General features: G+C 56.6%; 1 protein-coding gene across 4 annotated transcripts; it reads left to right on the top strand.

The window, feature by feature from the left end:
* Window positions 1–1,633: 1,633 nt before the first annotated feature.
* PCDH1 (protocadherin 1) lies at window positions 1,634–27,889 on the top strand. 4 transcript variants are annotated; one of them, XM_047730138.1, is made up of 6 exons: window positions 1,634–1,854; window positions 10,225–11,087; window positions 14,170–16,365; window positions 21,464–21,683; window positions 22,646–22,684; window positions 23,840–23,974. In XM_047730138.1, exons 1-5 carry the CDS (start codon window positions 1,815–1,817, stop codon window positions 22,669–22,671), a joined length of 3,345 nt encoding a protein of 1,114 aa, XP_047586094.1. In that variant the 5' UTR covers window positions 1,634–1,814; the 3' UTR covers window positions 22,672–22,684; window positions 23,840–23,974. The 4 variants fall into 4 exon arrangements, with proteins under 4 accessions (XP_047586094.1, XP_047586090.1, XP_047586093.1 ...); XM_047730134.1 differs by lacking the exon at window positions 22,646–22,684 and having other exon boundaries at window positions 23,840–27,889; XM_047730137.1 differs by lacking the exons at window positions 1,634–1,854; window positions 22,646–22,684 and adding an exon at window positions 3,836–4,116 and having other exon boundaries at window positions 23,840–27,889.

The following is a 27,889-nucleotide window of genomic DNA, read 5'->3' as shown; positions in this document are numbered from 1 at the left end:
TGGGCACATGCTGGGGGCAGGGAGGATGGGGCAGTTACTCTGTGGAAGATTTCTTCTCTCTGGGCCACTGATTTCTTCCCTGGAGCTGTGCTCAATGATGAGCAGAGTGTGAGTTTTGCAGGGGACAGTGATAGAGAAGCCACTTACAAGACAGATCCTCCTTTTACTAATTCACCCCATCTCCCACCCAGAACCTCACACATGGGCTTCTAGGGTTGAGGGCTGGGAGTAGGGACTAGAACAGGGCCCAGGCCAGAAAGGGAGGCTGGTTGAGGGGAGCTGCTCTGTAAGAGATCTTGGGCAGTTCTTGCTTACCCCTTTAACTGGCCAGAGATCCCACCTTACTCTGAAGAGTGTTCCACAGAGAGGTGGGGAGGAGGAGAGAAAAAGGAAAGAGGGAATAAAAGAGCAATAGGGATGGGAAAATGGGGGAGGTCAGGAAAGAGACAGAGGCTATGACAAATACAGGCCCAGCAACCAGTCATCCCGCAATAGGGCTTTCCAGACCCAGGGCCAGGCCTTGCTAGGGATAGCCTTCCTCATTCTTACGACCGAGAACACCCTGGCTAGGCCTATATGTGGCAAAAGGCAGGAGGTCATATTGAAGTGGAGCGTTTTGTAGCCTGGGTTACCACAAACCCTGAGCGCCGGAAAGGGAGTTCCCAAGCTGCTCAGAGGCCTCTAGATGGCACCAGAGAGCCAGAGCTGAGCTGGAGAAACCGAGAATCGAGTGTGAGACACGGCGTGTGACACCGTGTGTGACTCGGTGAGTGTGAGTGTGACAGGGAGCGTGTGGCACTGTGAGGGCGTGTGGCACAGGCCGTGACACTGCGCGGCCTCGCGGGGCAGGGGCCCGTGTGAGTCTGTGAATGTGCGTATGTCACCGGTAAATACGTGGGGCCACAGCTCCGTCCCGCCCTGAGGGCAGGTGACAGGGAGACCCTCGAAAAGCCCGAGCTCTGGCGTGTCACCTCATTCTCACTCTTGTATATTCCCCCCATCCTCATTCTAGGGGAGCCCCCGCGTCCCATTACCCTCCTCCTCCCAAGGCCCCCTCCATAGCCCCACCCCCACGGCTTGCTGCGGCCACCGAGGCTGACCGCTCTGCGGCTTCGGCCAGAGGGGGAGGGGTGGACTTCCCTGGAGCGCAGTGGGAAGGGAGGGCCACACGGGGTGATCTGGGGGTCTGCGCGGGAAGAAGGTGGATGTGGAGAAGCAGATGCCCTTCAGGGAAGAAGGCACTGGGGAAGACGTTTCCCCCGCCCGACTTCCAAAGAGGCAGGGTAGGGGACAGGTGTTTGAGTGAGGTTAGGAACGGAATTCAGGAGGGGTCCCAGATGGGGCTCGCGTGCCATAAGTGCAAGGTGAAGAGCCAGGGAGGGGGACAGCCTGTGTATCCGGGTCCCGGGTAGTGAGGAGAAAGCGAAAGGGGTCGTGGCTTTGGGGAGCGGTGCGTGGGGTCCCCTCCCAGAGGGACCAGAGCGGTCCCGAGCTCCACCTCCCGGCCGGGGCGGGGGGGGGGTAGGGAGGGCGGGGAGGCGGGAGGGAGGCGGGCAGGCGGGCCAGGAGGGAGGGGGGAGGGAGGGGGCGGGCCGGGCTGTGCGCTCTGCTCACTGCTGGCTCCGCCGCCACCGCCGCCGCCGCCGCCGCCGCCGCCGCCGCCTCACACACTCGGGGAGCGGGAGCGCGGCGCGGACGCGAAGCCGCCGGGGCTGCTGTGCCCAGAGCCAGCCGGAGCCGGAGCCTGAACCGCAGCGCCAGCCCGAGCCGTGCCGAGCCGCAGCCCGGGCCGGGGCCGGGGCAGGTGGCGGCTCATGGTCAGCAGGGCCGGCGGCCGGCGCTGCCCGGAGGCGGGTAAGGATCCGGTGGCGGTGGAGGCAGCGGCGGCGGCTCCCGCTCGGGAGCGGCCATAGCCGGCGGGAGCTGAGGGAGGGGCGCTCAGCGGAGCGAGGCCACGAGGGCCCGGGAGGTGCTCAGCGCGCTGGGCTGAGGTGGGGGCGGCTGGGAGCTCGGACCGGGCGTGGAGGTCGGGGCACCCTGGCCTCCAAAGTCCGTGGCGAGAAACCGAGAGAGGAGAGGGGGTGCTGAACCGGACCTCTGCCGTGGCGTCCCGCACCCCTGCGCGTTTGAAGCCACGGGGAATAAGGAGACTCTAGGAGCGCGCGGAATGGAGGTGGTTGGGCGAAGCGCGCAACCCCCAGTTTGAGGGGGGGACGAAGCCGGCAAGGACCCTCGTACACAACGCACACACACACTTGTTGGGCGACCAGATCGGATCACTCAGGCGCTTCCAGCTCCCCGCGGGCACCCAGAGGGCCAGACCACGGACATACGTACACGCATACATACATCCGTACATATGTGCACACAGACATACCTCCCGCACACCAGCGCCCACTGGGGCACCGTCACTAGCTCAGAATCCGCTTCAGCGTCTGCACACTCAGCAGCACGGACACACAACCCGTGGCCCTAACAGAGCAACAGAACACAACCGAGTGTGACATTTGGCGACACAGACACACAAACACAATCCCATGCCCTCATGTATGAGAGTCGCGGCCACAGTTCGCAAATGAACACTCAAAACCTAACCTCGCACGTACATATTCCTTTAAGGAACACACCCTAACATGAATTATGTTACCCACTCCTTGGCCAGAACACAGATGCACAACACAGGTCTCCCTTGCTCCCCCCCACCCTGCACCCACATAAACACCACCCCAGTGTCTCAGCACACGCCTTGACAGCACACACCCTAACACAGAAAGTAGAACCTACAGCGGCGCCTCACGGGCGAGAACACAGAATCCACTGCTTCACACATCTTAACACTGGGTGTCACACACCTTACACCAACAGTGTCACATTACACCTTGCAGCCTATACACACAAACACACACGCTCGCTCTCTCTCCCTCGGAGGCCAGATTGCGTTCTGGGAAGATGAGGGGCGGTCGGGCGAGCCCCTAGCGTCCCTTCATCTTAATCAAGACACTGTTATTGTGACTATCAGCGCCGCGGGAACCCTGGGGGCTGGCCGGACCGGCTTCCCCGCCTGCGTCTCCCCCACCCCCACTCCGGGGCCGGGCCGGCCGGGTATTCCCGGAACTGGCTGGACTGGCAGGCCGCGCCATCCCCGCTCCCTTGGGCTTCAAGGCCGTGGGTCCCTTTGCAGGGAGTGGAGCCTGAGGAGGTGTTTGCGACCTTCTTCGGGCCATTTAGCTGCGTTCTGAGAGCCACCTGGGGCCCCAGCACACCTGGGTCCCGCACACCTGTATCCCTCACACACCTGGACGCCCCTTCCGCCAGGTGCCCGCTGTAGGCCAGAGTCGCGTGCACCCGCAAAGCCCTGGGGCCCGAAGGGAGATCTCGGCTCGCGCTGGAGCAGAATTGGTAGGCTAGGTGGACTCAGCTACCCTCGGGAGCCCAGACTTCTGGCCTCAGTTTCCCCAGCAGTGATTGGCCACTGTTTCTTCTAGCTGGAAATATTCGGTGTAGCGTTGAGGTCTTTGAGGATTGAGTGCGGGGCAAAGACCCCTTTCCGCTAGCCGTGAGAGGGTCCGTTTCTTGAGAATGTCCCCACCCGGCCTGGCTCGCCACGCTTTGTGATTCCGGCGCCGGCTCCCTCCCCGCCCCCTCCCGGCGCCCGCCGCTTGACTCCCGCCGACGCTCGCTTGCTGGGGACCCTAGGCAGTGGGCCGAGATGCGGTGGAGGAGGGATTCCCCGTGGCGGCCGTTGGGGGCAGGAGGCTCAGGGGGCCTACTGGCCAAGGTTCTCACCACACCCCCACCTCGCCTTGAGCTCTGGGAGGCCTGTGTCGCTGGGGTGGGGGTGGGGCCGCCCGAGTCCGAGTCCGAGGTTGGTGGAGGAACAGTGCCCCCCCCCACACACACTACTGCATCCTCTGGGAGGAGACGCCCATGCTCTGGGCGTGTGCGGGGAGCACCCGCTGACCACAGCGGTGTAGACAGGGGGCTGCCCCAGCGGCCACGGAGTCCAGGCCACCGTGCTGAAACACAGAGGGAGCCTACCATTACCTGCTCTGAGCCAACCTTCCGTAGCTGCCAGAAAAGAGGGTGCCCTTAGAAGGTGCTTGTGACAGCCTAGAGGTAGGGGTTATTTTCTTGATGTGGAGGTCTAGGAGGATTGAAATCTGTAATTACAACTAGACCAGGGCATGGAATGGAATCAGCGAAGAGGGGTGAGAAGGGCCTCTGAAGACAGGCAGCGGTAGTGTAGTAGGGGAGCAGATCTGGTTTCAGTTCTGGCAGCCTTTAGTTTCCCCTCTCCCCCAAGCCAATTCCCAGAGGGACTTCAGCTGGAAGAGGGTGTCTTGCTGGTCTGGCCTCTTCCTGGCAGAGGGGCTGCTAGTGTGGCTACTTGGTCAGGGGATCTGGGCTAGAGAGAGACGGTGAGCTAACTGCTGGGAGGAGTGGGCTGGAAGCACCAGGAGAAGGCCTGGTGGTGGGGGTAGGACATGGGGGAGGCCCTTGTGAGATGGTACGGCTGCCCCTACCCTGAACAAGGATGGCTGGTGCTGCAGGGTGAGATTCTTTCAACAATGTCTTGAGCACCTGCTGGCTCTATCTGCCCCGGCCCATAGTGGGGGGTGAGGATGCCGCACAGTGGTAAGACACACACCACCCTTGTCTTCCAAGGTCTTCCCAACTAGCAGGGGATGGGTTCATTTACTTACTGAACCAGCGAGCACCTACTGTGTGCCTGGTGCTGGGAATAAAATGCCCTGTTCATGGGGCGCCTGGATGGCTCAGTGGGTTAAAGCCTCTGCCTTCGGCTTGGGTCATGATCCCAGGGTCCTGGGATCGAGCCACGTATCAGGCTCTCTGCTTGGCAGGGAGTCTGCTTCCCACTCTCTCTCTGCCTGCCTCTCTGCCTACTTGTGATCTCTGTCTGTCAAATAAATAAATCTTTTTAAAAATTTAAAAAAAATAATTTATAAAGAAAAAAGCCCTGTTCAGTTATTTTATATATGTACTGGTCCTTTACAATATAATAGATCTGAATGCCATGGATCTCATCTCCCAAATAACTAACAAGAGGCAGAACTGATTATTTCCATTTCATGATCTGGAAGCAGATTCAGAAAGGTGAAGCCACCTGGCCAAGGTCACATGGCTAGGAAGTGGTGGAGCAAGGGTTTGATCCCCAACATTCTGACTCGAGCATGCAGGTGCCTAGAAGCCCTGCAGGTGCTAATAGAGGGTTGTGCAAGAGCAGGGAGAGGAGCTGAGGGCCATGCACATGTTCACTGTGGGAAGCCTCTGAACAGCTCCACTCCGCACAGCCCCACTCTGCACAGCTCCACTAAGGCTTACCCTACTCTCCCAGAGGTTGGCTTTGTCCTTTGGTTTTTGTAGCCACGGTGGCAGTGGCTGTTGTGCAACAGTGCGGGGGTGGGGGCGGGGGTAAGGGGGGGGTCACAGCTGACTTGGTCACTGGGATGTGGATGGCTGCCTCTGGGTATTTTAGCATTCAGCAGAAAGTGGACCCTGGTCCCTGAGGTGGGCTGGTAAAGAAGGTTCCGGGTGAACCCTCACTGCTATCCTCTCCCCCTCTCTAACATGTTGACACAGATGGCGGTTTCCTTGGCCCTCCCTGAACTCTGTCCCCTCACACCTCACTGCTCTCCTCAGGCCTGAGAAGAATGAGTCACTGTGCAAGCTGCAGCTCTGCTTCTCAGGGCCCTGGGTGCCTATGTCACTGGGCAGAGGTGGGGACACCCTTGTTAGGAAGGCAGCCAGGGCCTGGGCAAGGGCAGATAAAGCTAATGGCTTCAGAAGGTGCCTGAAGACTAATGACTCTCCATAAGCAACCATACCTGGGCAAAGTTCAGGGATGGTGGGGGCAGGGGTAAGGGAGGGCTACCTCACTGCTGCTCCTGGCTCCTCTGACTGTGTCCCTGCATCCCCGGGGCCTCTGGGTGGGGGAGGGGACAGCTTCAGACTGGGGTTGTACATCCCTTGAACCCTAAGCCCTCTCTTTCCTTGCCAGGCAAGTTTGGCAGCGCAGGGATGGGGTGGTGGGGGTGGGGGGCTACTCAGCCAACATATTCTAGCCTCTGAGAATTCTCTGGATTTTCTTCCCCCCCCCCATCCAGACTTTTCCCCAGATTCTGGATGAGAAGAGGCATTCTTATTTCTCAAATCTTGACTCTGCTTACTCCTTCTGTGACCTGAGACAGTTCGTGTTTCTTTCTGAGCCTCAATTTTATCATCTGCACAATGGGGAGCAGTGTAATAATAATAAAGTACCCACTTTGGAGGGTGGGGAGGATTAGAATGGATAGTGTATGTAAATGGAGTAAAATCTCAGGGAGTGTTAGCTGGGATGATGGTGACAATGATGACGGTGATGATGATGGCAAAGGTGACAGTAGAATTTGCACTTCTTTCTCAACTCCAGGGACCTAGCACATCTCAGAGTTAGTCTTTTCCTGATAGTGCGTCCAGTTGCCTCCACCCTACTGCCTGGGGGTTTCTCCAGGTCCCTCCCCCAGAATCAGAATTGGTGGGGGCAGATAATACTCATTTTAAAGGAATGTTCTAGGTGCTTCATGGGCCCTAAACCTTCTTCAACTCTTGCCTGCACTCTGGGTAGCCACCCCTCCAAACCCAGGTTCCCCCAAATTCCTACCTCCTGGAAACACCCTCTTCCCCCATACATTCCTGGCCTTGGATATTTCTCTGTGGTCCTCTTTCTGACTCCAAGTTGTACACCATAATCCTTTCCTGATTCCTCTGCTGGCTGGAGGTAAGGGATGTCCTGAGGGTGACAGGGTGAATGAGTGAGACAGAAAAAGAGTGTGTATGGGGTGGGGGGGCTTCTAGTGTGTGTGCTGCCTGGGAGGCCTGAGGGGTTAGAGCCCTGGGTTGTGACCCTGAGAGGTGGAAGAATGGGCTTAATCTGTAGCTCTTGGAGCTGCTACAAATCAGTCACCCTGACTCTGTCAGACCAAGACCTCTGAATTTACAGCCAAAATTTGTGAGCATTCATTTTTCTTGGAAAAATCTGTCCCATTGTTTCATAAAATTCATAAAGGGGACTTGATCTAAAAGGGTTAAGAATCTGTGTTCTGGAGAGAGTGAGGGAAGCAAGCAGTCACTGCCTTATTTCTCCTCTGTGTCAGGTTTAGGGTAATTCCCATAGAGCCCCCACCCTGCCAAGACTTAGGCGTGGAACTGGTGTGTGGAGTGACCCACTCAGTGTTTGCCATGGAGGGAAGGCAGGCTAAGGTGCCCAGAAGGGAATGAGGTTCCCTGGAGACCGTCCTCCCGGGGGTGTGTTTAGGCTGGAGTTTAGAAGTAAGAGGAGCCTTGTGCCAGATCTGTGCAGGTAGATGGATAGTGGCTGGAGGGTGGATCCACTTGGATCATTCGATAAATTTTTCCTTCCTTTAAAGAGATTAAGATTGCAACGAGGAACAAGCACAACACTAATCTGATAACAGCCTCTGACACGTAGGGCACTTTACTGGCAGGGAGAGACCGGGGAGGAGGTGTGGTTTGGGAGTGCTATGTGAAGAAGTGAAGGGGGCGCCTGGGTGGCTCAGTGGGTTAAGCCGCTGCCTTCGGCTCAGGTCATGATCCCAAGTCCTGGGTTCAAGCCCCTCATCGGGCTTTCTGCTCAGCAGGGAGCCTGCTTCCTCCTCTCTCTCTGCCTGCCTCTCTGCCTGCTTGTGATTTCTCTCTGTCAAATAAATAAATAAAATCTTAAAAAAAAAAATTTAAAAAAATTTTAAAAAAAGAAGTGAAGTGTTTGACTTTGTAAGGAATCTGTGTTCACTGAGCATTTGCTGAGAGTCAGCTATGGTCCTAAAGAGAGAAGGATTAAATTTGACGCCCGTAGGTTCTTGATGGAATAAGGGAATTGGGCAAGGAAATAGGCAGTGACCACCCAGAAAGTGCCAGGATAGGCTAAACCTGAGAGCTACAGTGGTCTTTCAGGAACTCTTACTGAGTGCTTACTGTAGGCCAGGTCCAGAGCAGGGTCCTGAGGCTGTAGGAACAAAGCAGAGGCTCTCATCTCTGCTCAATCTTGTAGGAAAGACAACTGACAAATTATTTCCCATCTAACAGCTACATAACTTCAATTATAAGTGCTGTGAGGGAGCATTTGTTGAGTACTTAGAGTATGCGCTAGGCGTTTAGCCCATGTGATCTCAAACTCCCTAGGAAATAGGTGGCGTTGTTCCCATTTTACAGATAAGGAAACTGAGGCCCTAAATCATTGTTCTCTTGTTCAGCATCCAGGAAATGGATAGTCTGATGTCTTCTCCACCCTGATTCCTTCCATGTGCCAAATGATTACAACCAAACAAAAATGACAAATAGTCATTGAGTTAGAATGGTTGTGAGGTCCATGATAGCAGATTTTGAGTCTATCTTGTATGCTGCTGTGTCCCAGTGCCCAGGAGATTGCCTCACACATTGTAAGTGCACAGTAAACATTTGTTGAATGCATGGTGCCCAGCTCTGTGAACATGCGTCTGTTGGGGCAGGGGAATGAGTAGAGAGTCTGGCCCTACCTTCAGGAAGTCTGGCATTTGTCTGGAGAGCCAGAGAACACAGGAATAGGTGCACAGTACTGGGGTTGAACAACACTGGCAGGTGGGCGGGGTCCAGGCAGCTCAGTGATTCATTGCCTTGGGACTAGGGCAGACAATAGTGGCTCTGAGTAGGAGAAAGGAGAGGTCACAGCAGGCTGGAGAGGCCTGGGAAGGCTTCCTGGGGGATTAGGGGCTGCCTTCAGTGGGGTAGGTGTGGTCTCTGACAAGGATGGGTAGGATTTGGGGGGGGGGGTCAGGTATTTCAGGTGCAAGTGGGGAGGTGGGGGACGGAGAATGAGCCTGAGCCCTCTGCTGAAAATGCAGGGCCTGACTTTGGATTTAAATAGAGGGGCTGGCCATGGTTTTGTTGGAGAGAAGGAAGGGATCCAGACTGGGACAGCAGCAGGGCTGGCTGGGGTCTGCAGGTGCATTGCCTCAAAGCTGGGGGGTGGGAGAGATGAGGGAGAAGTGGGTTATTGGGGTGGTCAGGGCGCAGCTTGTGGCTGGCTATGGCATAGAGGGCTCCAGTTGGAAGGATGTGGGGGTGGGCACAGAGAAACCCGTCAGAGATGGGACTGGACACGTCAAAGGGGGAGGGGCAAGGTATGAGACAGGGGCCAGATGTTTACTGAGAGCCTGGGAGCCTACTTGGAGGGGAGTGGTCAGGAACAGGCTGGTGGTGGCATTGGCAGCACCATCCCAGTTAGACCTGCTGGGCTCACAGTTGCTAAGGACAGGCTAGGGCAGCTCCTAATGCCAATTCCAGGGCGAGTCAGCCCTGACCACAGTCCTAACCCCAATCTTGAACTCTGCACTCTTCTTCCACACACCCGTCAGTGTCTCCCTCCCCCTACCTCCCCACCCCTGGTGGAAACAGGGCAGGAAGGGAGGAGGAGGAGTCCTGGGAACCCAGCTGGGGGCAGAGCTGGGGGCAGTGTGCTTCGGGGGAGGTGGGTGGCTGACTCCTACACTTCAGCTCTGTTTCCAAGCCTTGATGGGTGCCTAGTTTAAGCTGACCCTTCATGGGGGTGGGGGCATTGGGCAATCTGGGTGATTACTGTCAGAAAAGAGGGATTTGACATGTCATATCTCATACGCATATACTGACCAGCATCTCCGAAGGAAAAGAAACGAGACGCCTTCCCACTCCCTCCAACCATCCTGAGTGGCCCTCAGCATGGGGTCCAGGGAACATAAAGAGTGCCTGTATCTCTTTCCTATCATGTATGTGGGGGGTGCTTAAGGGCTTACCCTTCCACTTGCTGTCTCTCCGTATCTCGGTATCAGGGTAATTACCATGGGTGACTAAGGCAAGATGCTGGTGAGAAGGAGGTGTTGGGCAAAGCACAGGAGAGAGAGCAGGGAGGAGGGAATGTCAGCAGGGTCAGGGCGTTCCATGGGCGGGAGCTACTCTATACCTGTTCTGGGCCCTTACCGGCTCCTCCAGCTGGGGCAGACATTGCTGCTACACCCAGCTGTGAGTAAAACTCAGGGTTCTGGGTTCTGGAATCGGGGTTCTGGGCTGGGGCTGAGCTCTCTTTGTGGGATAGTGTATAGATGGCAGAAGGGGAGTCAGGGCCTGGCTTGGGCAACCCTCAGGGCCAGCTTCCTCTTCCCAGCTGACCTCCTATTTTGCCTCTTCTCCTTGCAGCCCTCCTGATTCTAGATCCTGCCAGGATGGGGCCCCCGAGGCCCAGCCCAGGCCCCGGGGGGCAACGGTTGCTGCTGTCCCCCTTGCCGCTGGCACTGCTGCTTCTGCTGGCGGCATCCCCAGGCCATGCCACTCGGGTGGTGTACAAGGTGCAGGAGGAGCAGCCACCCAACACCCTCATTGGGAGCCTTGCTGCAGACTATGGTTTTCCAGACGTGGGCCACCTGTACAAACTAGAGGTAGGCGCCCCATACCTGCGGGTGGATGGCAAGACGGGAGACATCTTCACCACCGAGACGTCTATTGACCGCGAGGGGCTCCGTGAATGCCAGAACCAGCTCCCTGGTGAGCCTTGCATCCTGGAGTTTGAGGTGTCTATTACGGACCTCGTGCAGAACGGCAGTCCTCGGCTGTTAGAGGGCCAGATAGAGGTACAGGACATCAATGACAACACGCCCAACTTCGCCTCGCCAGTCATCACGCTACCCATCCCTGAGAACACCAACATTGGCTCACTCTTCCCCATCCCGGTGGCTTCTGACCGCGACACCGGCCCCAACGGTGTGGCATCCTATGAGCTGCAGGCCGGGCCTGAGGCCCAGGAGCTGTTTGGGCTTCAGGTGGCAGAGGACCAGGAGGGGAAGCAGCCACAGCTCATCGTGATGGGCAACCTAGACCGGGAGCGCTGGGATTCCTATGACCTCACCATCAAGGTGCAGGATGGCGGCAGCCCCCCACGTGCCAGCAGTGCCCTGCTTCGCGTCACTGTGCTTGACACCAACGACAACGCCCCCAAGTTCGAGCGGCCCTCCTACGAGGCTGAACTGTCTGAGAATAGCCCCATAGGCCACTCGGTCATCCAGGTGAGAGGTCCCTCCATCTAACTGTCAGGATTCCCACCTCAGGAAATGGGAGCCTGGCCAGGGCTGGTGATAGTTCCCTTCACTCAGGGGTAAACTTCGAGGGTACTGTGATCTGGTGAGACCTTCCTATCCCAGCAGGTGATATTATTTCCCTCTATCAAGCTACTTAGTGAGGGATGCCTGGGTGGCTCAGTTGGTTAAACAGCTGCTTTTGGCTCAAGTCATGATCCCAGGGTCCTGGGATCGAGCCCCCTGTTGGGCTCCCTGCTCAGTGTGGAATCTGCTTCTCCCTCTCCCTCTGCCCACTCTCCCCACTCATGTTCATGCTCTCTTGCTTTCTCTCCAATAAATAAATAAAATCTAAAAAAAAAAAAAAAAGCTACTTAGTGAGAGTGACAGCGTAGGAATAGTAGTCCCCTCATCCTCAAATCAGACTCAAACTGGAGAAACTTCGGAGAAGTGAAACCCCCTCCCAAGTCAAATGATATCCTCCTCTCCAGCGAGGCCAGCCAAGTTAGAATAAGAACACTCTCTCCAGAGATGAGAATATCTTCTCCACCAGCAGCCCCTTAGCCAGACCAGACTTTTCCTGAAGCTAGAGGACAGAGCCTTTCTTTGCTTCTCCCTGACAGTCAGATGAGATTATTTGAGCCAAGTGAGTCCTCAGAGTTCTAGAAAACTGCATTCAGATGCCTTTCTGTACACCAGCTTCCTTCCCTAGGCAAGGGTGCTCGTGAGTATGGGGTGCTTGGCACAGTGGGGGGTCAGTTGCCTCTGCTGAAGTTCTCAGCACCCCTCTCCATGGGAACTGCCCCAGGGGCTGGACAGCTTGGTGGGGCCAGGGCCTGGGAGGGAGCAAAGAAAGCGTCCCTGCAGACAGGTGGGCGTATCTCCCGCTGTCATCTCAGCCCTGGCCTCCTGCCAGCCCCAGCTCCTTTCTCCTTCCCCCTGGGCTGAAGCTGTCTGTCTTTGAAGTGAGGGAGCTGAGGAGGGCTCAGCCTGCCCTGTACACCGTTATGGTCCTGGGAAACCCTTCATTCTATGTCCTCAAACTGAAGTGGGGCGTGGGGAGGAGTTTTAGGCTTTTTTTTAGAGGCTGGTGGACTTGAACATGTAGAAGGGAGTCTGTGGAAGAAAAGGGAGACAGACAGTCGGAGATGGTGAATAATAACAGCCTGGGTGCCAGGCACTGTTCAGAACACATTATGTGTATTATGTCATGGAATCCTCACAGTTCAAGGTAAGCATTATCCCCATTTCACCGATGGGAAACTGAGCCCACAGAGATTTGGAAACTTGATGCCTGGTCTCCCCAGCTGTTGTGTTCACATCCCACTCTGGCTATGTCCAACAGCCCGGCTGCAAACTCTGAATCCTGTGTGTGTAACAGCTACACCCCCTTCCAGGGGGCCAAAGCAGAAGAGTAGGCAGAGATGGGGTTTGAGAAGGAGCAGAAAAGAGAGGATGGGAGAGACGCAGAAAGAGCTGAGCAAGGCGGGGAGGGAAACAGGGACAGAAGTGAAGAGTCACAGAGACAAAGGGAGGTAAGATGGTAAGAGAGGTGGGTAAGAAGCCAGGTGAGCAGTCTAGAGACAGGGAGAAGTGGGAATCCCAAGGGAAAGGTAGGTGACAGAGAGATGGACTGGGGACAGCGGGGTGAGGAGAAGAAACAGTTTGGCACTCACAGAGGTGAAAAAGGCCCAGAATAACTAGGATGCCCTGCCCAGATGTCTCCGCTGTTGAACAAGTTCTGGTTCCCAACAGGAAGGAGAGGAGACTAGCAGTGGTATGAGGCCCCACTAGACACGGTGCCTAGCACTGTGTTAGCACTGATTTTCAGAGATGGACAGGTGGATGGGTGGATGAAAGGAGGGATAAATGCTATTTAGGGAGCACTTGCCACATACCAGGCAGTGTTAGGCATTTTTACAAGTATTATTTAATTCTCACCACAGCCCTATGAAATAGGTTCTATTATTAACCCATTTTATACATTTGTAGACTGAGGCTTGGGGTGATGGAGTAATTGGCCCAAGGTTACGTAGTTAGGAAGTGGTAGAGCTGGGATTTGAACCCAGAACTCTTCTGCTGTGTCTCTGAGAGATTCTGCCAGGTTATACCTGTCCTGTCCTCCCCATTTCCCCCACACACACCCACTTCTCCCTTACCAGTGGTACCTCATGGCCATTCCCACCAGGTTCCCGCTGCCCCATCACCACCCGTGTTTGTATAGACTTGGGCCGAGTGTGCGTCGGCGTTGGCGTGGGAGGGCGTGCCCACTGCAAAGGGACAGACAGTTCATTGTTTGATGCTGGGAGCCCAGCCCGCTGCCAGCAGGCTCTGTGGCCCGCACCAGCCCCTCCCTCCCGACGGCAGACTCAGCTGCCCAGATTCCTCAAGTTGGTGCCTAGCCAGCACCAGCCAGAGGAGAAGATGCTGAAACCGGTTTCCCCGGTTTGAGGGAGCCATGGCCTTGCCAGCTCCTTCTGACCCATATCCCTACGTGACTGCTTTCGAACGAAGCTCCCTCCCCTAGGGCCTCCAGGTGGGCATGTGGGTCTCCACTCGTGCGCAAACACATACCTGCACAAACACATACCTTCTCACACATTCACATATACCCCCCGTCTCAGAATACATGTACGCGCACACATGGGTATTGTGCTCACGTCAGGCAGACATGCCACACCTTTCCAGCTCTTTGGAAAGGTTGAAGGCCCGTTTAATTGGGTGGAAGGGCTACCCCAGTTGCTAGCTGGCTTCGCATCCCCAGATTGGGGCACACCAGTACAGGAACGGTAAGCAGAGCTGTCCCATCTCTGCTAGTTTCTTGTAACACAGCAGAAGATTTGCAGGCTGCATCTGTGCTCCTCAGGGAACGAGATCAGTACTGTCTGCCCTGTGTCGGGGTTGGGAAAAGGGCAGTTGGTCTATGTGTTGCTTTTGGAAAGGGTACCACATTAGACGAATTGTATCTGCCATGCTCATTGCAAAGGCAGCACACATGTTCCTTAATGTGCTATCCCATTATCCCAAGACTAACCCATCCCGGCTTCCCTTGTTTTCCTCCGCTGCCCTGTAGGTGAAGGCCAATGACTCGGACCAAGGTGCCAACGCAGAAATCGACTACACATTCCACCAGGCGCCTGAGGTGGTGAGGCGTCTTCTGCGACTGGACAGGAACACTGGACTTATCACTGTGCAGGGCCCTGTGGATCGCGAGGACCTGAGTACCCTGCGCTTCTCCGTGCTCGCCAAGGACCGAGGCACCAACCCCAAGAGTGCCCGTGCCCAAGTGGTGGTGACTGTGAAGGACATGAACGACAACGCCCCCACCATTGAGATCCGGGGCATAGGGTTGGTGACCCATCAAGATGGGATGGCTAATATCTCGGAGGATGTGGCAGAGGAGACAGCCGTGGCCCTGGTGCAGGTCTCTGACCGAGATGAGGGAGAGAACGCAGCTGTCACCTGTGTGGTGGCAAATGACGTGCCCTTCCAGCTGCGCCAGGCCAGTGAGACAGGAAGTGACAGCAAAAAGAAGTACTTCTTACAGACCACCACTCCACTCGATTATGAGAAGGTCAAAGACTACACCATAGAGATTGTGGCTGTGGACTCTGGCAACCCCCCGCTCTCTAGCACCAACTCCCTCAAGGTGCAGGTGGTAGACGTCAATGACAATGCCCCTGTGTTCACCCAGAGTGTCACTGAGGTTGCCTTCCCAGAAAACAACAAGCCGGGTGAAGTGGTCGCCGAAGTCACTGCCAGCGATGCCGACTCAGGCTCTAACGCGGAGCTGGTTTACTCTCTGGAGCCAGAGCCAGCTGCCAAGGGCCTCTTCACCATCTCTCCTGACACTGGAGAGATCCGGGTAAAGACATCCCTTGATCGGGAACAGCGGGATAGTTACGAGTTAAAGGTGGTGGCAGCTGACCGGGGCAGTCCCAGCCTGCAGGGCACAGCCACCGTCCTTGTCAATGTGCTGGACTGCAACGACAATGACCCCAAGTTTATGCTGAGTGGCTACAACTTCTCAGTGATGGAGAACATGCCGGCACTGAGTCCAGTGGGCATGGTAACCGTCATTGATGGGGACAAAGGGGAGAACGCCCGGGTACAGCTCACGGTGGAGCAGGACAATGGTGATTTTGTTATCCAAAATGGCACAGGCACCATCCTCTCTAGCCTGAGCTTTGATCGGGAGCATCAGAGCACCTACACCTTCCAGCTGAAGGCAGTGGACGGGGGTGTCCCACCTCGCTCAGCATATGTGGGTGTCACTATCAACGTGCTGGATGAGAATGACAATGCACCCTTCATCACCGCCCCTTCCAACACCTCCCACCAGCTGTTGACCCCACAGACACGTCTTGGTGAGACGGTCAGCCAGGTGACAGCCGAGGACATTGACTCCGGGGTCAATGCGGAGTTGACCTACAGCATCGCTGGTGGCAACCCTTACGGACTCTTCCAGATTGGATCCCATTCAGGGGCCATCACCCTTGAGAAGGAGATTGAGCGGCGCCATCACGGGCTGCACCGCCTGGTGGTGAAAGTCAGTGACCGTGGCAAGCCCCCGCGCTATGGCACGGCCTTGGTCCACCTTTACGTCAATGAGACCCTGGCCAACCGCACCCTTCTGGAGACCCTGCTGGGCCACAGCCTGGACACGCCACTGGACATTGATATCGCTGGGGATCCAGAATATGAGCGCTCCAAACAACGTGGCAACATCCTCTTTGGAGTGGTGGCCGGTGTGGTGGCCGTGGCCTTGCTCATTGCCCTGGCAGTGCTTGTGCGCTACTGCCGGCAGCGGGAGGCCAAGAGTGGCTACCAGGCTGGCAAGAAGGAAACCAAGGACCTATATGCCCCCAAGCCCAGCAGCAAAGCCTCCAAGGGAAACAAAGGCAAGGGCAAGAAGAGCAAGTCCCCGAAGCCTGTGAAGCCAGTGGAGGATGAGGATGAGGCTGGACTGCAGAAATCCCTCAAGTTCAACCTGATGAGCGATGCCCCTGGAGACAGCCCCCGCATCCACCTGCCCCTCAACTACCCGCCGGGCAGCCCTGACCTGGGCCGCCACTACCGCTCGAACTCCCCACTGCCTTCTATCCAGCTGCAGCCCCAGTCACCCTCTGCCTCCAAGAAGCACCAAGTGGTGCAGGACCTGCCACCCGCAAACACATTTGTGGGCACTGGTGACACCACATCCACGGGCTCTGAGCAGTACTCCGACTACAGCTACCGCACCAACCCCCCCAAATACCCCAGCAAGCAGGTAGGCCAGCCCTTGCGGCTCAGCACACCCCGGCCTCTACCCCACCCCTACCATGGGGCCATCTGGACCGAGGTATGGGAGTGACGGGGCAGGTGGATCAGACCTGTGCGCTCCTCAGCCCACAGGGGCCAACGCAAGCCAGTGGTGGGAGGTGGGACCAAAGATCTGGGGATGCCGGGGCCTTGGTGATGACCCTGCTGCCTTGCCTAGGCACAGAGAGTTAGACTGAGTGAAAATTGAGGGAGGGTGTGTGCTCTGTGGCATTCTCCTTGCCCCCTCCCAATTGGGAGAGGCCTGTGACTGTCAATTCCCAAGACACTAGACCCAGCTGCTGGGTCTTGCCAGTGGGGGCTGATGGGCAGATGAGCAGAAGGGGTGGAGGCAGAAGGGGGGAAGGGAAGGGAAAATGAAGTCTACTCCAAAGCTGGGTCTCTAGCTGAGACCACCTATTGGTGCTTCTCTAGAAGGGAAACAGGGAGACCTGGGGTCCTATTGGGTAACTGGGTAGGGCTCTGTCAGGGAGGGGGGCCTCCCTATTTGTGCCTTCTGTGTGTGCTGTGTTAGCCTCTTCCCCACCCCAGGCTCCTGGGGCTGGGTCCTGGCTCCCCTTCCCCAGTCCCAAACACTTATCCCTGACAATAAAGTTCTCTATTTTTGGAGTTTTGGTTTCTTATTTTCCTGGAACTGAGAGAAGGAGTGAGAGAGACTGGAAACGGCCCTTTGTCCTTAGGTCCCTACCCAATTTCCCTATCCCTTCTCTTTGCCCCTTCCTACTTCCCAGACCTGCCCTCTACCCCAGTCCTATCTTCATTTACCATCATCCCATCTGACAACGTGTCCTCTCACTCTGTGTTTGGGAGGCCATCTCCCTAGGAACAACATCCTTCCCCAAGAAAGGGCAGGTGCATTCAAGTGAGAGGCACCCAGGTCCTGCCCTTTGTCCACTGGCTGGGGCTTTACCCTTCCAATATGTTCACATTGAGGAGCCCCTGACCGAGCTTGGGCCAGAACACCTGGTAAGGGTGAATTGCAGCCCGCCCACCTCAGGTGAAGACAGAGAAACCCTTGATTACACCAGCCACCTTCCCTTGGGGCAAGATCTTTCCAAGTCCCTTTCCCAGCTTTTTCATCCCAGCATCGCTCAATGCCCAGCAATTACTGGGTCTGCCCTGCGTGTCCCCGCCATGATCACCAGCCTGGATTACTGGGAGGGAGGACCCAAGGAGAGGGAGGGAATCCTCAAGTTCTTTGGATTGGCCTGCTCTGGATCCCTACTCTTAGGGTGCTCCCTTCTGACTTTAAGCTGAGGGACCCTAGTCCTGCCCATCCTCCCTTCCCTTTAGCTCCTTGTTCTCGCTACCCTGGGCTGCTGGCTCTCACTCACTCTCTCTCTCTCCGTCTCTCACTTCTTGCTGTCCTAGGTCTGCCCTGTCTCTGGCTGTGCCTGCAGGGCACTGGGGCTAAAGCCTGGGTGAGAGGCCTCAGGTCCTGGGGGAGTCTCTGAGGCCAGAGGCAACATGTCTCCATGGCGACTGAAGAGGCTTGAGACACTCCCAGGAGGTCCAAGGCACCAGCTCTTTACTCTGATTCCATCCACAAACTCCCCAATGCCCTGGGGGTACCCCCAAAGTAAACAGTCCTGGGGGCTTTAGAGGAGTGGGGCAGGGGCAAGTGAAATCTAGTTGCATCCCATTTCTTCTGGACAAATAAGCATCTCTAGGGGGACCGCCAGCAGCTCCTGACCAACGATTTTTTTCTCTTCTGTTCCCATCCTTGCTGCCACTGGGTCGCTCTTTCTTCTATTCCTTTAGCCTCTTCATCGCTTTGTCTTTCCCAGGGATTATTCCTTACTCAGCTGCAACCCAACACATCCACGGAGCCACAGTGAACACCTCCCTTCCACATTAAGACACAACCAAACCACAACACCATTGTCATCATCAGAACACATAGGCCAAGTTCCCACTGTGTGATCAGCATGGTACTAGACCCTGAGGGGACATGGTCATATTCGTAAGAGATAACACACGTGAAAAGATGAGGCAATTGAGCCTCTTAAATGTGGAGTGGGAAATGCCTTAGTGAAGTTTCCCAGCTTGTTCCACTGTTCCTTCTGCTACTAGCTGCTACTATTTTTTCGTCCTTACACAAGGTGCAGTGTACCATACTCAGCACTTTTTGTGAATTAGCTCATTCAAAGCTCATAACTCTTGGTGACATAAGTCATTACAATGCTCATTTTCCAGGAGGGAAAACTGGTTAGTGCTGGACTCAGAATTCAAACACAAAGCATCAGGAAATCTGATTTCCAGAGTCTGCTGTTACCCATAATGCTTTACCAGAGGAGTCCCCTAATTAAGTCCGTTTGGGGAGTAAGAGATGCGCTATCACATTAGCCTATTAAAGGCTCTGCAACACCTGCAACAAAGGTGGGGGACCCATTAAACTTTGTGTAACTCGGGGTTTTCCAAATTTATTTGACGGTGGTGCCCCTCCCTTTGAGGAACACAGTGTGGGAAAACCCACACAGGACATGGGAGTGGGTTCCTGGAAGGAAAATGTCAGACGTGAGCCAGCTCTTCAGTGGCGAGCAGGAGTTGGGCAGGAGGTTCAGCCGAGTGAGCCGGCTCCTGAGGCAGGAGTGAGCATGGCCAAGTTGGGGACAGGGAGAGGCAGAAAGGGTAGCATCAGGGCTGGAGTGGAGGGTGTAGGAGAGAGCTGAGAGATGAGATGGGAAGAACTGGAGGTTGTAGAGTGCACAGATGCCTGGCCAAAAGTTCCTTAATGGGAAACGGGAGCCCCTGAAAGCTCATGAGTTTTGGGTGAACTGAGTTTTAGAAAGTTCACCAGAGCATGTAGTGGCTATAAATGGGGTAGAGGTGAATGTATAGGATTGAAACTCCAAGGTCCGGAAAGGACGGTGGCCGTGGGGACAATGGATGATGGGTGGATTTGGCTAAACTTGGGGAGAAACGACCTCTAGGACTCAAAGGATGATTGGATATAGGGTAGGGATTTGGGGGAATGGGTATGACAGCTCCCAGGATTCCCAGGTGTACATCATTCTTCTGTGTCTGGGTGATGGCATAGTGACGAAATTGTTGCCCATGCACAAGGTGAAATGAAATTGAGTTTCAGACTTGTTGAATCTGAAGGGTCAGTAGAGACAGCCAATAGGAAATACACCCAGCAAATGTCTAGAACTTCAGGACCAGAGTCAGAGAGATTTTGGATCTAGGCTTTTTAAGATATGATAGTGATAGAATTATAGGGAATGTTTAGAGTTGAGGATGCCCAACCTTCCATTTTACAGGAAAAAAAAAAATCATAGGAAAAAAGGCCCAAGTGACAAGTTTTGGATGACCAGGTGTAAGTTTTTGGGGGACGGAAGGCCGCTAGCTACCATCTTGGGGAAAACTGGGAAGAGAAGCACTGGACGACCAGTCTGCCCGCAGACCCCTCCTGGAGACTCCTTTACCACATCCCAGCCCCAGGTCAATTGTGGGGACCTCATCTGTCATCACCTTGACTCTTTGGTGTTTTGGATCACAACATGGATCCCGAGAAGGGTTGTCTATTCCTGAAGATAAGGTGGGAGCCAAGTTGGGAAGGCAGTTCTGAGCCGCCTTCCCAACAGCTTACCTCAGCTGCCTTGAATGGAATGAAGATTGTGATGGATCAGGAGGTATCCGGAGGATGGGTCTGCAAACCCGGGGTCCCCTTTTCCAGCCTTCTTGATAAGCTCCTACTGAGGGTTTTAGAGTAAAGACAAAGCACCAGTGAAGTCCTAGAGGATTAGAGGGAGCCTGGAGACTCAGCAGCAGCAGGGCCTGGGCCTGAGCTGCTCCCATCCCCCGGCTTCTGGGGGCCCTGGGTTTCTGCCCTCCACAACTCCTCATGTCTGGATGGCAGCAAAATCAGTGGCAGTCCCAGGTGGGTGTTTCAGTGGCTGGTTGGTTGTACCAAGTGCCAAGTTGAGGCTGCCAGGTTCTTGGGAGGATCCTTAACCTGAGGCAGGCACCCAGGGCTGCTGGCTGGGAGCAGCCTGTCCCAGTTCCACTACCCCCACCCCAACCCCCCATACAGGCTTCTAAGTCCTGGTTCCACTGAGCCACGGCCCCTCCCAGAAGCTCCTTCCAATTTCCTAGAAGGAGTCTCTCTTTGAGGCCAGCCTTCCTAATTGCTGATGGATGCCAGGCCCCTCCCCCTATGCCCAGGTCCTCCTGGGCCCTGTACCCTACAGTTAATACTCTGTTTCCTGATCTGGAGGATGGGGGAGTTTCCATTGTTCTGCTTCCCCACCCCCGAGGGGCCCCGGTTTGTTACCAGGCTCCCTTTCCTTCTTCCCCTCCCACCTTTTCTACTCCCAGGCCTCTCTAGAGGGGAATGAAGTTGGGGACAAAGGGACTCAAGTGGGAGGGGACGCAGCAGGGAGTCCTGAGGCTGCTTGCAGCAACTCGAAGCAGGGCTGGGAACCAAGAATCAGAAAGACACTGGGATCTCTTTTGGATGGAGGCAATGGAAAGTTAAAGAGCAATGAGACAGGTGAGAAGCTGAAGTTCAGGGGTGCTGTTTGGATATTAGGGAACTGCACTGGTATTGGTGAGCTCTTTCGGAATGAGGAGTCCATACTGCTTTAAGGAAGCTGTTCTGGAAATCCGGAAGCTTGCTCCTGACTGAGGCTATGCTGGAATTAGGGGAGTTGGCTGGTATTGTGCTCTTCTGGAGTGGGCTGTTCTGGAATTAAAGGCTGTGCCGATACTGGGAAGCTGTGCTGTGACAAGTGGTTGTACTGGATTAGGCTTATTGTGGTGGCCTGGGGGCTACAATAACACTGGGGCCTGTGCTGTGGTGGGACCTGCAGTGTGTGGACTTGGCTCTCCTGGGAGCTGTCCCAGAATTAAGGGACTCTTCCATCGCGGTCTGCGCTTTCTTGGGGGCGCTGCTGTGCTAGGGGGCTGGGCCTCTTCTCTATTGCTGCTGAGGCCTGGGGGGCCGGGAGCTCTGGGGCGGGCCTGGCTGGGGCTGGGGGTCACTCTGGTGGTGGGCCCCCCAGGGCGAGCTGGCCTGCCAGCAGTGACCCTCCTTCTCCCCGCAGTTACCTCACCGACGCGTCACCTTCTCCGCCACCAGTCAGGCCCAAGAGCTGCAGGACCCGTCCCAGCACAGTTACTATGACAGTGGCCTGGAGGAATCTGAGACGCCATCCAGCAAGTCATCCTCGGGACCCCGACTCGGTCCCCTGGCTCTGCCCGAGGACCACTATGAGCGCACCACCCCCGATGGCAGCATAGGAGAGATGGAGCACCCCGAGAACGGTGAGGAGCTTCAGCATGAACAGGGCACCCCGGGAATGGGTAGGAGTAGAGAACAGGGATGAGACTTGGACAATAGCCTCCATTTATTGAGCTCTTGTATGTTCAGCGGCGCTCACTGAGCCGAGTGCTTTCAGCTATATGTTCATTTAATCTTCACAACTGCTCTCTGATCTGAGAACTTTACTGTTCTCTTCACAAGTGCAGGGAACGTGAGGCTCGGAGAGGTTGAGTCACTTACCCAAAGTAAGACAGAGGAAGTAACAGAGCTGGCAGGGATGCAAAGGCTACTCTGACTCCGAAGATCTTGCCCTGGGCACCACAGTGTGCGGCCTTCCTGGGAACAGGGACTCAGGCAGCACTGAGGGAAACTGGAGGGAACCTTGAAGTCATGACAGTCCCTTAATGGGGTCAGAGGGCCTTGAGAAAAGGAAGGGGCCCTTGGATGCTCAGAGGAGCTCAGAAGAGGGTATGATGATCCCCTGAGGGGAGGAACCAGACAGGATCTGGCTGAGGGAAGGGAGTGGGGAGGTCTGGGGAGGGGAGAGGCCTGCCTGGGAGGGGTTTGAAGGGTGATGGCAGAAGGAAGGTCTGGGCCAGAGCAGAAGTCAGTGTGGGAATGGATAGTGGGTGCACTTTCAAAATGTGTGTGTGTGATGAATATGCGTGTGTGTGTGTGTGTGTGTGTGTGTGTGTGAAGGGATCCATGGTAGCCTCTGGAGGGGGAGAACAAAGAAGCTTCCCCCTGGGACTGAAAGACTCCCCAGCTTGGAGCTGTCATTCGGTCTTGCCCTCTCCCTCAGTCCAAACTGCCCCCCCAAAAGATGAAAAGTTCTACTCCCCACCCCTCAGGCACAGGGCCCTTGTCTAACATTCCAGGCCCTAGGTCTCAGAGTGCCCTCCACCCCACCCTGCCCCTCCGTGCTCTATCTCATGCCCGTCTCGTCCTTTTTGTGCCCGCGCAGAGCCGGCTGGCCGGAGCAGGCCCTGAGGCAGAGTGCCAGGTATGTGGGAGCTGCTCTGGGGTCTGGGGTCTGTGGGACTTGGCCCAGCACCCAGCCCCGCCCGACCAGTGACCTTGTTCTGCTCTATGCCATGTTGGGTCCCCCAACCATGAGCTGAAGAGCCTTGGTGCTTTGAGGGTTAATGACAGAGCTGTCCCCTCCTCACCTTGCACTGGCAGGAGGCCAAGCCAGGGTGGGTGATACCAGGGGAGCCCCGGCCCCAGGCAGTTCTGCTCAGTCATGTCCCTGAGGGAGGGTCACCGCCTGGTACTGTCCCTGAGCAAGGGCGGGACAGGGACAACTATGACAGGAAGTGCTCCTGGCCCAGCCGTTCCCATGGAGACCCCTGCTGCCCAGCAACCACACTGGCTACTGATGTCAGGCGGCCAACTCCTGTTCCCGTGGGTGTTCTGGGCAGGGAGCCGGGGCTAGGCCAGGGGCGGTGGTTGGCATAGGGGGCTGGAGTGCGGTGGGGAGGGGTTGCATGAGTGTGCTTGTGAGAATGCGAGTGTGTGCTTCTATGTGAACTCCCCACTACCTTCTCCCTTTAAAGGAGGGCCTCGCTGTGTTGGGGTAAGGTGGGGTTCTAGGATAGCTGGGAGCACAGTGAGGTTTGGGAGGGATTCAGAAGGAAGGTATTTGCCCACCTTCATCTGAGGCGGGAGAAGCCCAGTATAGATTTGTGTGTCGTGTCTATTGAGGGTAGGTGTGTGTGTGTGTGAGAGAGAGAGACAGACAGACAGACAGACAGAGATATTGGACCCTTAAATGAGGATGGGGGTTTCCTCACCCCTAAAGATAGATTTGCTTCTTTAAGTCTGTCTGGAGATAGATGAGGGAGGGTGTAGATGGCTTCTGTGTTTGTGCACCTGTCGGAGGGCAGATTTGGTGGGTGTGTTGATAGGAGAGCTGGAGGGTGGCTGAGGATGGAAGTACGCATCTATTTCAGGGTAGACTGTATGAGAGAGAAGAGCCTGCGGTGGGCGGCAGGAGGCTGTGTGTCTATTTGCGGGTGTGTACGCCTGCCAACTCAGTGGGCAAAAGGGGCATGCACCCCTGTCCCGAGGCAGGGCGGAGGTGCCCATGGGAAGCCCTGGAAGGGAGCTTTGCAATGTTACTGTGCCTGAAGACTCTCCTCCCCGTTCTCTTTTACAGACCTGCGCCCTTTGCCTGATGTTGCCATGACGGGCACATGTACCCAGGAGTGCAGCGAGTTTGGCCACTCTGACACATGCTGGATGCCGGGCCAGTCATCTCCCAGCCGCCGGACCAAGAGCAGCGCCCTCAAACTCTCCACCTTCGTGCCTTACCAGGACCGAGGAGGGCAGGAGCCTGTGGGTGCCGGCAGCCCCAGCCCCCCGGAAGACCGGAACACCAAAACGGCCCCCGTGCGCCTCCTGCCCTCCTACAGTGCCTTCTCCCACAGTAGCCATGATTCCTGCAAGGACTCGGCCACCTTGGAGGAAATTCCCCTGACCCAGACCTCGGACTTCCCACCTGCAGCCACACCGGCATCTGCCCAGACAGCTAAGCGTGAGATCTACCTGTGAGCCCCCTTCTGGCCGGTGGCCATACCCCACCCCAGCCACCGGCCAGGCCCCAGTTGGGCCCATTCCAGGGTCCTGCTCCTGACCCCCTTCAGCGTGGACTTCCCAGCCAGGACCCCAAGTGGGGTGAGTACTGGCCTCATGACCACGCAGGCCCTTCCCCCAAGCAGGGTCCAGATCCTCTCTCCTCACTTCATCCCCCAGCACCTGGGAGCCCTTCTTCCCCTTTATGGGGCTCCCCCCAGCTGGTGCCCAAGAGGGCTCCTCTATAATGACTAGGCTCCCTTCCCTCGATTTCCAGGGAGCACCCCCTTACTTTGGGCAGATGGTGGAGTCAAGGGTGGGCAACACACTTTTAACTCATTGTTTCCCACATGGCCGACCAGGGTGGAGACAGGATGTCCCCATTCCAGTCCTGCTGCAGGGCTGAATTGGGGAGCCCCTCTCCTTGGGAACTCCCAGAGGAAACTCAACCACCAGGGGCTCCCTGAAGGGCTTTTGTTACCAAAGGTGGGGTGGGGATGGGGTGGGAGTGGGCCGGAGGCCTTGTCTTCCTATACTGCTCCTGGGCTCGCCCACCTGCCTGCCACGTGCCCCTGCCTGATCCCATCTGGGCACCCCCCTTCCCTGCTGGTCATGCAGTGTCTGTATATAAGGACCTTGGAATGATGTCCCCATTTCTGCCTGATTTGCAACTTTTCTTGTTGATGTTGTGTTGTCTTGGGGGACCCCTCTGGGTGGGGGGAGGCTGCTCTGTGCCCCCTCCTCCCTGCCGCAGTGCCCCCCACCCCAGGCCTCTACTGTTCCATGTTGTAAATACCCCTGGGGCCGTAGTGGGATGGGGGTGCAGGCCAGGGAAACAGTGAGTGGGTGGGGGTGGGGATGGGGGTAACATTCGCCTATCAGCAGAGCTGGGCTTTTATTTAATTTTTTTTAAAATACAAATCTCTATTTTTTTGGAACTGTTGCGCTGTGCCCTGGGGGGGGGGGAATCCCCGCTCAGGCTGGCCCCCCCACATCCAGATGAGCATCACAGAGGGGCCCTGAGGCTGTGGGGGGCAGCTGGACAGGGGTGGGATGACTGTGCCTCTGGCCTGGTTGGGTGAGTTGGGAGCAGGAAGGTTTGCTCAAGGGGTGGCTGGTTGCTGCCTCTAATAGGGGGAACCTGCACCCTGCCCCCTCCCTGCCCCCCAACCCCCAGCCCCTGCCATGACTGACCCGTCAGCCTGTAAAACCACCATTGCCTTGATCTCAGGGGGTGGGAAGGGCTGCCTCAGGGCACCCTGGGCTCCAGGCCCCCTTCTTCCAGTTGGGCTTCCCTTTGCCAGGGTCAGGGGTCCCCTGGGGGAGGGGGTGGGGAGATTGGGGGGCAGAGAAGCCCAGTCAGCCATGATGAGGTGGGATTCCTTCCTGCACCTCAGGGGGCCAGGGTGTGAAGGGCATCCTACAGAGCCCTCATCTCCCACTGTGGCCATCTCAGGGCCTCAGTCCCTCTTCCTTCCAGAAATCCCCCCACTGCCTTGGCCCATACCTCTCCAGCTCCCCAGGGGCCCAGGCTGGGAGGCTGGAGACTCAGGGTATGGCCCTTGCTTGACTTAGTCTAAGCTTGGGGGGTGGCCCAAGGGTGGGAGGGGTGGGTACAGGCTGCTGGGTTGTCTGGTGCCTTTGGGAGCTGTGCTGCTGGGGTCTTGACTCCTGTAACCCCAGACACCCCACTCCACCTCGGGAAAGCCAGGGGCCTGAAGAATCACCCTATTCTCTGCTCCTTGCCCCTAACTTGGCTTGGGGTAACAGTGCTGGGAAGGAGAGCATTGTTAGGCTGGTAGCCTCAGCATACACAGCCCTTCTATTGAGGGCAGAGGGTAGAGTGGGCTGGGGTGGCAGCAACCAGGTCTGGGGGTTGGCCAAAGGCTCCTTTCCCTGGGGGAAGCCCAGAAGTGGGCTGTGGGCTTGATAAAGAGCCTCCTTCCCCCTGCACAAACAGGGCAGGTGCAATAGCGGTAGAGTTGGTAACATGGTGTGCCCAGATGGTGGGGCAGTGGCCTCAAGGGCTGTCCTGTGTCCTGGAGGTCAGGGTTCTGGCAAGAAGATTGTATGAGGCCCATTTGCTTGGTGGAGTGGGCAGTCCAGGAAGCATTCCTGGAATCAGTGGACTCCCCTGGAAGCCCCTGGTGGCCTGGGCACCCTGCCCTGGTCTTGGGGGCCCCTGAGCACCAAGTGGAAGGACGGAGGAGCATTTTGCACAATGGAGAAGCCAGAAGGAAGGGGGTAGCCCAGGTGGCTGGGAGGGCTGAGAAGCACAGAGGAGGAGCCCTTCCTACAGGCAAAGGCAGAGTTCCAGCCCCCTGGTTGGGGTCAGGGCGCTGAGTCTGTCACCCCCTGGGTACTCGAGAGGTGAAACCAAAGGTGGGCAGGGGATGGGTGAAAGCACCAGGGACCACCCCTATTGGTCCTAGGTCTATGAAGCCCTTCCCCAATGCCTTGTGTCGCGTACAGTTTTATGTACAAACAGGCGACATTTGGCCAGAGGAGACCCCCCTCAAACCCAGCCTGACCCAGTCAGTGTCTTCCTAGAGGGGACCTAATTGGTCCCCAACCCCCTACTTCAGAGCATGTCTCTTGGTAGGGGGAGGGTATATGGGGACGTATTTCTCTCCTGGGGTCCCTGAAGCCTGTCTCACATCCCTGGGGGAGGGTCTCTGGGGCATCTCTCACCTCCGGGGGCTCCCTCAGCCCTATCTCTCCCTTTGGGAGTCTCTGGAGGGACATGTATTCCCTCTGGGGACCATGGGAGCATGTCTCCCCCCTACCCAGGCTCTCTGGGGAGCCTGTTTTCCTCCCAGGGTTCCTGGGAGTACTTAAGGCATGTCAGTCTTGGGCCATCTCTCTTCCCAGGGAAGGGGGCTATCTCTGAAGCATGTCTGGGAAGGGATGTTTCTGGCCCTCCCTGCATCTCTCCTCTAGGGACGTCTCTGACCTGCAGCACTTTTGGGATGAGACGGACAGCTCTGAGTTGTCTTTTCTCCTGGAGGCTGGGGATACTTCTCTCCTGAGGATCCGGCCGCTGGAGCCATTTCCTCCCTGGATGTGGGCTATCTCCTGGTGTTGGGAAGGCTTATGTTGGCCAAGAGAAAGTCTCTTAGGGGGCGTCTCCACGCGGGACTTCTCTGGGAGGGGGGGACTGTGTCTCGCCCATGGGGTTCCCGGGTGGGGGTGTCTGCCCGTGGGGAGAGGGAGACTGTGTCTCCTCGGGTTACCTGAGTGGGGAGGGGGGCCGTGTCTCTCTCGTGTGTTGGGGGGTGGGGTTCGGGGAGGGGGGTTTTGGGCTGTCGGATGCCCACACTGGGGTCGTGTTTCTCTTGGTTCGTGCCACTTCCCACCGCCTCGCTCCTCCCGGGAAGGGCCCCCGCCCCGCCCCCCACTCCCCCCCGCACCCCATCCCTGGCGCTGCGAGCACAATCCCGTTGATTTGTAATGATTTCTGTCTCTTTCCGTCTTTCTCTTTCTCTGACCTCCCCCCCCCTCCCCCGCCGCGAGCATGCGCAGGCACCGCCCCTACCCTCTCCGGTTCGGTTCGTTTCCGGTTTGTTTGCTGAGCTGTCAATGGAAGACCCGTGTAATTATTCCCGAGCTTTACAATAAAAGTGTGAAAACCGGA

The sequence above is a fragment of the Lutra lutra genome, chromosome 5 (genome assembly GCF_902655055.1).
Source record: "Lutra lutra chromosome 5, mLutLut1.2, whole genome shotgun sequence".
NCBI classification, from domain to species: domain Eukaryota; kingdom Metazoa; phylum Chordata; class Mammalia; order Carnivora; family Mustelidae; genus Lutra; species Lutra lutra.
This window is presented reverse-complemented; position numbering and strand designations above follow the sequence as displayed.